We start from the raw sequence: 12,250 nt of genomic DNA, 5'->3' as shown, positions 1-12,250 counted from the left end.
CCTTGGCACCAGCGGGGGCAAGACAGGTGACCGGGCCATGACCACACACACCATGACGTCCGAGACATGAGCGGCAATCACGCACCCACCCAGGGGCTATATGTTCATCCACTGGGGCTGCCAGGACAAAATGTCATAGGCATATATGGGCTTATAAACAGCAGAAGCATAGTTCTCACAGTTCTGGAAGTCTGAGATCGGGGCGCCAGCATGAGCAGGTTCTGGCTGGAACCCTCCCTCTTCCAGGTTCCAGGCTGCTAACCTCTGGCAGGGTCCTCACATGGCAGGAGGGGCAAGAGAGCCCTCTGGGGTCTCTTGAGTAAGGACATGATTCTCATTCATGAGGTGAAGCACCTCCCCAAAACCCCACTTCCTAAAGCCATCACACTGGGGTTTGGATTTTGACATATGAATTTATGGCGGTCAAAAACATTCACACCACAGCAGTCTTTCTGGGGGAAGAGTGCCAGTCAAAGGCCTGAGCCAGACTGGGCTTCACAGCTGGGGGCTGTGGGGACCAGGCTGAGGTATGAGCTTCAGAGAAAGTCTCTGGAAGAGTCTGGCCAATGAGAGACATAATCAGAGTGGTGTTTTAGAAAGAGAACAGTTGGATTATGGCCAGGTAGGAGGAATTAGCCCTTTTGAAGTTAAAAAAAAAAAAAAAAAAAAGTCATTGGAGAAGCATCTCACTGCCTGAGTGTAGAGAATGGTTTCAGGTGAGGCTGGAGGCAGGGAGGACAATGGGAAGCTGCGGTGATTCACACAAGAAGTGAGCAGGGGCTGACTGCAGAGCAGTCACGCTGATGGAGAGCGAGATGCCCAGGGGAGAGAAAACATCCCTGGGAATCGGACTGGTCTAAGGCAGAAGAGACAGGGTAGGTTGGGGTAGCTACCAGCTCTCGAGCCTGAGTGAAAAACACAGGTGCCTCCACCAAGAAGAAGGGAAGACCAAAAGATGGAGATATGAAGGTTTCAGTTTTGAAATGCCTGTTAGAGAGATCAAGGTCGGGGCAGCCAAGAGGCAGCTGGATACACAGCCCGGAGCTGAGCAGAGACACATAGAAGGTCCCTGCCCCCATACCAACCTGGGAACCAAAGACGGAAAGGGCTGACACACATACGTCTTACCCCCTCACACTAACTGCAAGTTGTTCACATACTGTCCCTGGTCTATACTTCTTCAATCACAACTGAAAGGGCTTTAAGTCCCCTGCTGCCTACCCTCCGCCCCACCTTGATGGCTCCCCTGGACTCTAAGCTGACATCGATTGCCCCGTTACAAATCTAAGAAATATGTAGTTCGACAAAAAAAAAAAAAAAGAAAGAAAGAAAAAGCGCAGTTAAACCAAAGTGACAGGCCATCTTCCCAAAAGCAAAATACACGTAGGGGGGAAAAAAATGCTGAAAAGTTCTGGCAGAGGACAGCACATAAACACATTCCAAGGCATTGCATGACTTTTATGCAACATTGAGCGAGCCGGTCAATAATTTAAGGGGAGGGAAAAAATACGCAAGTTGACATGGCAACTGTCACATCGCATTACTCGGGCTACCATTTCCATACAGATGTCTTCCTTAAAGGAAAACACTTCCCCAGATGCCCCATGAACTCGGGCGCCTCTCTGCCATGGAGAAACATCTGGTTTGCAGTACATTTGCAACAGCCTCCCTGTGGCTCTCGGGCCTTTGTTGCCTTAAGCAATTTTGTTTTCATGAGTCTAGATTTTAACTCAAGGAAGAGCGGCAAGATGGGGTGGCTGGATCCTGAGCTACAGCTGGACTGCAAGGTGTTGGAGCAGAAAGAAGCCCGCACCAAAGCTAGTGCACGGAGAAAAGGAATCTTAAAATCACCAGGCCAGACCAACCAAGGCAAATGCACCGAGTTTCTCAGGACCCAGGGAAGCAGAGAGAGGTGCAGACAGCCCAGAGTGCACTGGTAAAACGCTCAGATGCCTCCCAGACGCACCCCTGCCCCTAGACAATGGCTCTATCTTTGGCACTAGAAATATTTTCCTCGGACCTTCCCTGTTTTGCAAATACCATTAGTCCCTTGGTAAGAATGACATGTCTTTGCGGGATGCTGTTTTCCCCTACATTTAAATCCAACTCACAGTAAGTGCCATAAATTAACAGGGAATAAAGAAGAAAATCCCAAACAATAGCCAACATGTGTTCCCAAAACACGATGCTGTCACTGTGCATAGTTCTTCAATCAGCATCCATTACTGCCCAAGGAAAATAGAACCCTCCGTTTCTAGCACAGAGCTCCTCTGGCTTAAGTGAACTCAGGTCCTCCTGAACCTGGGGGTCATCTTCACGGCTAGAAGGAACAGGTTGCTAAACTGAAGTTGCATTCTTGGCCAGAATTCTTTTTCCCCAAACTGTCAAACCCACTTACATGGGACTCTATCCATGTGGAAGGTGGGAGGAGGGACCTGTCCTCGGCTGACGTTGACCTTTGCATTACCCAAAAGGCAAGCACAGACTCAAAACTCCCAGATCCAGGGCACCTGGGTGGCTCAGTTCGTTAAGCATCTGCCTTTGGCTCAGGTCATGATCCCGGGGTCCTGGGATGGAGCCCTACATCGGGCTCCCTGCTCAGAGGGGAGTCTGCTTCTCCCTCTCCCTCTGCTGGCTCCCCCTGCTTGTGTGCTCTCTCTCTGTGTCAAAGAAATAAATAAAATCTTCAAGGAAAAAAAGAAAAAAACAATGAACACCAAGACCTAACGTCCACACGATCATGGGAAGCAGTGAGGTGCCTACTAACCAGGTGGTCCCTGGACACTAGATTTCGTGAGTCTGTGGGGTCCTCACGCTTCAAAGCAGAAAAACTGCAATTACTTCTCCTCATGTTGAATTCAGATTTCACCAAGGCCTGCAAGCCTCTCCTCCGCCCACACCTCCCCCCCCATAGTAGCCTGCTTTTTACCGGACATACAGAAACCACCATTTTATTGGGTCAGATGGACAGGCTCATCCCGCTAAGCAGAGCTGTGTTTAAGTCCCATCCATCCCCCACGCCAGGAGGCCAAGCCTCTCCCTTTAAGGCACACTCAGGACAAGGAGCTGCCCTAGCTGGGTCTCTTTCTGGGAGTCAGAAATTCACGGCACCCTTCCACCACTACCTTCGGGCCTTCCCTCCTTGACGCGTCCCCCAAAGTCTGGACAGCACGCTCAAGGATAAGGAGCGTCCCAGGTAGGGTTCCCCAATTCTGAAGGCCCCCAGGGCAACTCCCATCCCCGACTCCACACCCACCTGCCCCGAACGCAGCCCAGAGTTGGCCTGGACTCGGGCCCGGCGTGTCGCAATCCCACCCGGCCCACGACAGCCACCGGGAAGGCGGGCTCCACAGCGGTTCCAGTTTCATCTGAATGTTTGCCTTGGCTCTTGCTGTCGCTGCAGGCCTAGAATGGGCATGCTTTTCCAGGAAAAAATCATCATTTTTTGATTCTCTGCTTGTTTTTCTCAGGGTGCACATGACACGCAATCACCAAAAACTGTAAATAAATTAGCAGCAATTTGAAGGATGAGTGTTATGCTTGGTCACAAAACGTCCTGGAAGCCAGCTAGGGGGATAGATGTTCTAATCAGAGAAGTCAACATGTGGTAAAGACAGCAAACAGTCTCTCCTCCGGCTGCCTTCTCCAGAAGGATCCTGCTTTCCGTTTGTCAGCCTGGCCGCCTCTCCTGCACATGTCTGTCTGCCCTGCACAGCGAGCTAAGGAGAATTTAGCCAACACCCTCGAGGAAGAGCCCCCACTCCCCCACACCCCAAGAGCTGACCATCCACCTAAGATCAGCCACAGGAAATGACTGGAAAGATGAACAGCCACCGGGGACCAACTACAGAGTGATGTGCCCCACCCTGAAGGTGAGCCCAGGGCCCAGGGCCCCACCCAGACTCCTCCCTCCAATTTGAGGTCCCACGGACCCTTTGGACATGAGCTCAGCCTACCCTCGCCCCAAATTTCTCCTTCCAAATCACCCAACATTGTTGGCACCACCGCCAGCCCAGCTGCAAGCCAAGCCATTTGCAGCCCTTCCTCCCCGCACCTGCAACCCACCCCCAATCCCGTCATTCCTACTGTTCCTCCAACCCTCCCCGCCAGGCAAGCCCTCAGCATCCCTCCCCTGGGCACTGAGCGCCTCCCAAGGATTTGTTGGCTTCTCCTTCTGTTCATCATCCCTTCTGGTCATGCATAAGGCATCTGCGAAGGGCTGAAGATCCAAACAGGACCCCCATGTCTCCAGCCCCAGAACCCACCCACCCTCCAGAGCATCACTAGTCATCTTTCTCTCCCTGCCCTCAGCGTGGCCTCCCTGCAGCCAAGGGCCGGGGAGAAGGTTCTGTGAAAGGAAACTTCAAAATATTCAAAGAAGTGACTGGTGTGAGTCATAGCCAGACCCTCCAAGATGGAGAGCTGCTGGGAGTGGCTGGTGGGAGCCACCTTCTGGGTCCCCTGGGCCTCTGCAGGTACTCCTTCAGGTCCAGAGCCCCAGGCCTGTAGGGCAGAAGAGCAGCGTCTGCGATCACTGTGTGACCCCCAGTGAGCCTAAGTGCCCGGAGAGAGAACCAGAGGTCCCAGGAAATAGAGGAGAGTTCCTGCCCCCTATTTTGACCAGATCACCACTTCCCTATCAAGAACCAGGGTTGGTCCCTCCCTACACCCAGCGAGACCCAAATGACCCTTTATTCTGGAAATTCCTGTAGCACCGCGGCATTAGTTCTCCTTCATTTGACTTAATTATAAATTGCCATTTTTAATCAGCCTCTGGACATTCTTCCTCATCCTCTCTGATCATCTGACCACTGGGTTTTATATGAAAAAATAAAAAAAAAACCTGAACAGATAATTATCAGAAAAAGTGCTAGGGGAAAAAAAAAATCTGGCAAGTTTCCTAACATGGAAAACAGGTAGAGATCATCTAGGAAAATTACACACATGGCCCAGAACTCTGCAGGCAGACCTTCCAACAGAAAGGGTCAGAGGTTAAAAGAACAAGTATAGAGGATGCGCGGCCCCTCATAACCAAGGACAGGTCCCCAGGCCCAGCACAATCCTTTAAGATCACATGGGAAAGGCTGGAGCGCTGGGTAAATCTGGGCAGGCTGGGAAAATATTCAGAAAAATAGAGTGAGCAGCCTGGGGAGGCTGGCTCGGTTCCAAGGGGAGAACCTGGAGGGAGGAACGCACCTTAGCCAGATGCTCTAATATTAGGTGACAGAGGACCATCTTCACTGGGACGGTGGAGGGTCACCAAATGAGGAGCAAGGTTGGCAACTGGAAATAGTGGAAAGGCAACAGGGGGTGCATTAGCTACTTTCAGAGAAGCTCAAATCTCTAGACACAGTGAACTTATGTCCCAGGGGCCAGAAAGTCCTGAGAATGTGATCCTAAAGTTATAACCCTTAATCTCTGAGAGCATGGGAGGCCAGAAAACCCCAGAATGAACCAGTGCTATCCTAGTGTGTAAGGGGAAGATGTAGATCTTGGAAGCAATGCCTGGTTCCCCGAACATCCCCTCTTAATGAGAGTCTAGAGTGAATTATAAAAGATGGTCCATAATGACCCTAGGAAACAAAGACTGGATTTAAAATCAGCAGAAAGTCACCAAGACCAAAGAAGACACACTGGCCTCACTCCCTTTTCTGACAAGTGTTCCAGGCTAGTGTTAGGAAAATTATTAAACGTAAGTAATCTTAATTTCACTGGCCAGATTTCAACCCCATTCTTAATTTCAGGCATGCATTTCATAAAAGCTCTTTAAATTTCCTTGTGGATGAACTAGAGATGTATGCTAAATAGTGGTTTGGGTGTATGTTCACTGATATAATTGCTGCATGAATTAAAAAAAAAAAAACAACAGCATTTTCAGGGGCGCCTGGGTGGCTCAGTCGGTTAAGTGGCAGACTCTCGATTTCAGCTCACGTCTTGATCTCAGGGTGGTGAGTTCAAGCCCCACGAGGGGCTCTATGCTGGGTGTGGAGCCTACTTAAAAACAAAACAAAACAAAACATAAAAACAGCATTCTTTTTAAATTACTTGGATTAAAAAATTAAGAATGCACACCTTCAGGGGCACCTGGGCAGCTCAGTCAGTGGAGCATGGGAGTCTTGAGCTCGGGATCGTGAGTTCAAGCCCCACGTTGGGGTGCAGAGATAACGTAAAAATTAAATAAATAAATAAACTTAAAATAAAAAAACAAAGAATGCACACCTTCAGAAGGTTACATGACATTAACTTAACAACCAGAAGGAAGAGTTCATCTAACTGGATACAGGGACTTACTCTTCCAACAAACAAAGCTTCCTTAGATGTGACACCAAAAGGACAAGCCACCAAACACAAATAAACTGAGCATAATAAAAATGTTAAACTTTTGTGCTTCTAAGGACACCATCAAGAAAGTAAAAAGACAACCAGATCTTGTATCCAGAATATATAAAGAATTCCTACAACTCAAAAACAACACAAATAATCCAATGTAAAAACGGACAAAGAGTCTGAATAGATAGTTCTCCAGAGAAGATACAAAAATGTCCAGTAAACACTTGAAAAGATGTTCAACATCATTAGTCATCAGGGAACAGGCCATTCCAGGATGCAGAAGCCAGCGCTCCCCAGACCCTACCTTCCTCATTCTGACAGAATCATACACCAACCTTATTAGCCCTACCACAAAAGAGGCATCATTGGCTGTTACAAAAATAAATCTTAGACAAATCTTTCAATTCTAGCTACAGGCTCTCAGCAGGGAGACCTATTTTCTTTTTTTCCTCTGTTTTTAAGATGAACAAGGGTTAGATAAGCATCAAAGGCATATTCGTGGAAAAGGAAAACTTTTTCCTTGATATATTTAGGATTGAACTAAAATTCAAAAGATCATCCATCCTTTTTCTCCTTCTGGAATTCAATCGCACCACCAAAAATCATCTTGGAAAATACTGAATCTAATGATCGAAACAGCCCTTTGAACATGAGCTTCCGGACCCCTGCATCCCTCCTCCAAAGCTAAACAGCCCCGGGTCCCTCAAGCCTTGTTCAAATGGTTTCAAGCCCTCTCATCACCCCGTTCTTTCTGCATGGATAAATGCCAGTTTGCTTCCTAGGGGGCCTGAGCCGTCCCCCTCAGGGGGGAGAGAATGGAGCTGTAATTGCACTGGGGGATTATCCTTCCATTAACACAGTCCCAGATCATGTCTGCTTTCCAGCAGCCCACTTCAATGCCAGGGCTCACTGTGCCTTCTGAGGATGAGAACTGCCATCAGAATCTTTCTTTACCCAGGGGGTGTATAGACACATCCTCCCTGGCTCATCCTTGATCATTGGTTGCTTGTGGATGGACTGTATGACCTTTATTCAAAGAGGTAGTTTGGGATCAGTAGAAGGGATAGCTCTCTTACAGTTAGGGCTCTTCAAAAACAGACTAACCTGGCCTATCATGGTATTGCCTTCCTATCCATGAAGTGCACAAGCAGAATTCATCGGGGAGGGAATTCAGCTGCCAACTTTTGGCCCGCAGTGGACAAGAAGGCCTCCCACACTAAAATCCCAAGCTTCTAAGGGCGCCTGGGTGGCTCAGATGGATAAAGCCTTCAGCTCAGGTCATGATCCCAGGGTCCTGGGATTGAGTCCTGCATCAGGCTCCCTGCTCTGGGGGGAGTCTGCTTCTCCCTCTGCCTGCCGCTCCCTGCTTGTGCTGTCTCTGTCAAGTAAATAAAATCTTAAAAAAAAAAAAAAAAATCCTGGGGCACCTGGGTGGCTCAGTTGGTTAGGCGACTGCCTTCGGCTCGGGTCATGATCCTGGAGTCCCGGGATCGAGTCCCGCATCGGGCTCCCGGCTCAGCGGGAAGCCTGCTTCTCCCCCTGACCCTCCCCCCCTCAGGTACTCTCTCTCTCTCTCTCATTCTCACTCTCTCAAATAAATAAATAATCTTTAAAAAAAAAAAAAATCCCATGCTTCTATAACACAACACCCAAAGACGAAGAAAAACCAAGCAAAGGTGTGCCATGATGGAAGAATTCTGCTAGGGTTGTGACTACTCTCTGCCCGGGAAGGTCCAGAGCATCAGATGTTCTGCCACAAATCACTTCATTCCCCCAACCACTCTATGAAGTGGGATGTCCCATTTTGCAGATGACCAAACTGGCTTAGACCAAATCACTTCTCTGGGTCCCCCCGTCAGGTGGCAGAACCAGGATGCCAAATTAGTTGTCTCTGACACCGAAGTCCAGGTTCATCCTATTCTATTCTGCAAATCGCAGGAAATGAGAAAGGCAAAAGGCCATCAACTGATGGGAATCTGGAATGCTAGGGTAAGCAGTTTTGATTTAATGCAGGAAATAGAAAAAGACCACAGCTTTTTTTGATAAGGAGTCTTTTTTTTTAATCTCTGTAAACACGACATCCGTTAATAATTTAAAAATAGGAGGAATAACAAAACAAGGAGGGAGAAATGAAAGAGAAGGCCCTTGAGAGGTACAGAGGTAACTAAAAAATGGGGGGTCCTCAACAGCCTTGGTGACAAACCAGCCTCTGACCAGAGAAACAGTCCAGACTGAACCCCTCAGGGATGAAGACATGTGCTTCCCAAACCACCTGTCTGGAAAGTGCATCCCCAGCTCCTTCAAGGGGGAAGCTGGAGGGCCTCATTACTTACATCCTAACAGCAGCCTGTCATGAGCATTAGCTGCTTGCCCCCGCCCCCAGGAATTCACAACTCCAGGATGGTTTTCCTTTGCTCACGGGGTTATCTCAAAAGGCTGTGATGGACTCAACCACCTTCTCAATAATTAACTCATACACGGACGGGGCTTACCAAACAGCGCCAGATCCTTTTAGATTCCATCTAACCACACACACACACAAGCACACACCTGGCCTTCCCAGATACAACCGTTCCAGCAGAATTACAAAGGAACCAGAGACAGTAGGATCAAAGGTCACCACTGAGCACGCAGGTAAAGAGGGTCTAGGGATACCATCAGCGGCTTCTGAGTCTGTATGTTTCAAGCCAAGGAGGTGCATTTATGCAATCGTGTCGGCTTCTCAATACTAGATTAAAGAGCATGAGGTATGGATTACACCTGCGCGGTTTTTGGAACTCGTGGAAAATTTCAGCGAGCACCATAGCGCCCCAGCCGGTAGGAAAACATTTGAAAACTTTATTTAAAGCGCTATAATACATAAGGTCCCGACCGAGATTGCTCAGAGCTTACGAATATTTATTACAATGCATTCTTGAAAACAACCAAAAAATTAAGTACAGTATAAATAGGAAACAGATTTAGGACTCAGTCATATGTTTACACTATGCAAATGATAGTTAAAGATCTACAACCAGGATGTTGTTAAACCCCGAAAAAAGGCAGGGGGCGAAGCGCTGCTGATATTTGCACATTTTCTTAGAATCGGCAAATGATATTTTGAGTTCTTTGACAATCTGTTCACTGAGGAGTGCCTGTGGGCACATCTTGTCACTTTCGCTAACCTGGTGGGGGAGTCCCAAATTCAAGGCAAAGGCACAGGCCTGGGGTTTTCACGGCCCCCCTTTGTTCATGGCAGGCAAGGCTTTGTGGGACAGAAACGGGAGTGGTCCCGAACCTTGACCCTAAAGCTGTCACACACAGCTCAGCCAACCCTCAGCCTTGGAGCAATGAAGAGGCTTTGCCAACATGCCAAAAACTCCCAGACAGCTAGCTAAGCGCACTCGTGTCTCCAGATTAACAAGAAAAGAAGCATAAACGACAGTCTTTGTGCTGAATAACTTTCTCCAATCAAGGATGTCACCTTGGGCTTCGTGACACCAATCAGGCAGAGCAGACTCTGAGTACAAACCTCTGGATAGACACGCAGGGTGAAAGGCAAAGGTCTGTCTCCAGTGGGGCTGGAGAGCCGAAGGAAGCCCCCTTTGCAAATTATAGTGAAAGACCTCTAACCCCAAACTTTCACCAGATCCCACATTGTTTAAGGAGGGCTGACTGATGAAGGGTTGGTTTGGTTTTTTAACTTCTTAGGAGGAAAGCAATAAATACACGGTCATGGAAGGAAATCCATAAAACACAGAAAAATAGAATCAAGGAGAAAATTTCTAAAATAGAACTGAATTTCAATTGGGACCCCCTCAAAGTCAGAGACTTCAAAGGTGCTTTGCTTACAGCTCACGGGTGCCCTGGGCTGCAGGTGGAGGGATGGGCTGCAAGCCTTTTCCCCTCCCCACATCGTGCTGCCCATGGCCAACAGGCCCAGATCCCTGCCTCGTATGAAACTCAGCACTCACTCCAAGGAGCTGAAATCAGTCACAAATGGTCTCTTCATAATGCGGAGGAAGAATAAATGAGTTACAGATTACATAAACCTCCCCACCAGAAACAAAACCCCACCTAATCATCACCTTGCAAAATCCCCTCCCGAGCACCAGCTGCGTGGCCCCCGGCAAACTGCTTGACCGTCAGAGGCCTCATGCTGCAGGGGGCGGTGAGACACTCCAACAAATGGGCTCCACCCTGTGCATGCACCCCCTACATATTATTAACAAGAACCGCAAGTGCTACCCTCAAAAGCAGCTCAGAATACAGCCATCATGGGTGAGAGGGAGTCCAGTGTCTTAATACAAAAACCCACACGTGTGTGAATAAACACAAATAATGCACTAACTATCAGATGTCTAAACGCTGAAAAGACATCCCTTCTGCTTTGATATTCATCTAGGTCCAGCCTCAGAGTCCAGCCATCATTTCCGACATAGTTCCTTCCAATAGTTGTAAACAATAAAATCAGAATCCCTGTGTTTTAAATCCATTAGTAACTACCAACCTGTCTTCGTGTCCTGGGGATTAACCAAGACTAATATTTTATGTTGAGGTTCGTCACGGTGCACAGTGCAAAAGCAAATAGACGAAGCTTCAAGTTTAACCTGAAAAAAATAACAAAATCGCCATTTTGTTTTGTCATCAAAGTAAGGGCACAGGAAATCACTTACCAATTAATTGGCATAGTATTCACTGGAAGAACACTGTTGCATGGAGGTTAATTTGACAGGATGGAAGCCATGTAAAAATGGAGACCTTACCCACTCTGAGCTAAACTCAAGTGGGATGGGACAAAGGCCCTTCCTCTGTCTCCCACCCGGCCAACCGTCCCCGTCCCTCATTTACCTGCCCATCCAGCCAAGTACTGATTAAACACCCACTCAGCTGATACCCTTCCAGCTTTTCCCCGTCCGTATGCTTCTGGCCCCCCTCAGCCTTCCCCACCCTGATCCCTCCCCTTGGGACCTCAGCCTACAAAAGCTGATGGCCACACCCCCACCTCAGGCCTCCACCTGCCAGGCCACTCCATGGAAAGAGCCTGAACAAGCCTGTGTCCACCCCTGCCCCCATGCCATTCAGGCTGCCTGCTGGCCTGCCTCAGGTCTCTGCAAGGGGTCTCAATAAACCCATCACACCCTGTGGGCCCTGCAGGCTCCGCTCTGGCTCTGGGGCAGCCCAAGGGCAGAGAACCTCTGCTGTGAGAGAGAGAGGGAGAGAGAGAGAACAGTGCTGGTGCCCGTCTGCTTAGGAACAAGAGAAACACCAAGCCGTGTGTGGGGGCCTCTAACCCTGGGACCCTCCCAGAGCCTTCTGGAAAGCGCTGGTATCCCAACCCTCTCTGTGGCCATCAGACGCATTGCTCCCAGCTCCCAAAGCAAAAGGTCAACACGTTCCACTAGCAAAGTCTGTGCTGAAAACCAAGGAGAGCATAAAAAAATGAAAAGAGAAGGTGTCTGCTGAGCTAGGCAGGCAGGTCACCTGTAAAAGTTTATAGCAGGCCTCTGTGGTTTGAGAGAACTGTTTCCTAACAAATTCTGAGAGCCGAAAACATTTCGGTGCCCCCCCGCCCCCCTCGTCTTCAAGTCACCTGCAGGGAGAGTCTCTGAGCTGGCCCTCCTGCGGTGGTTATGTGAAGCACAGTTCACCCACCAGAGGGCTGTTAGAGGCCATTAAAATCACGATCAGTTGTGCCTGGCTGGCTCAGTTGGGAGGCAGGGAGCATGGAACCCTTGATCTCGGGGTTGTGAGTTCGAGCCCCACATCGGGTACAGAGATTCCTTAAAAATAAAATCTTTAAAAAAAATGTACAAAGCATTGTACTGACATGGAAAGATGTTTATTACAGACCGGACTGTATTGTAAGAGAGAATGTTTAAAAAGTTTATGCAGAAATAAAAATCAAATGGAAACCTGTCAAAATGTTCACAGCAGTTAA

At 48.6% G+C, this 12,250-nt stretch overlaps 1 protein-coding gene across 5 annotated transcripts in view; it reads right to left on the bottom strand.

Moving 5' to 3' along the window:
• The window catches only part of FAM169B (family with sequence similarity 169 member B), an 88,078-nt gene that overhangs the window by 54,868 nt on the left and 20,960 nt on the right, over positions 1 to 12,250 (bottom strand). For all 5 annotated transcript variants that reach the window (XM_027571526.2, XM_027571524.2, XM_027571527.2 and 2 more), the window contains one exon: positions 10,820 to 10,919. In XM_027571526.2, coding sequence (XP_027427327.1) covers positions 10,820 to 10,919 — 100 coding nt within the window. The remainder of the gene's footprint in view (positions 1 to 10,819; positions 10,920 to 12,250) is intronic.

The sequence above is a fragment of the Zalophus californianus genome, chromosome 6, assembly GCF_009762305.2.
Source record: "Zalophus californianus isolate mZalCal1 chromosome 6, mZalCal1.pri.v2, whole genome shotgun sequence".
Classification (NCBI taxonomy): Eukaryota; Metazoa; Chordata; class Mammalia; order Carnivora; family Otariidae; genus Zalophus; species Zalophus californianus.
Note: the sequence above shows the minus strand (reverse complement) of the source record. Positions and strands in the feature narration are given on the sequence as shown.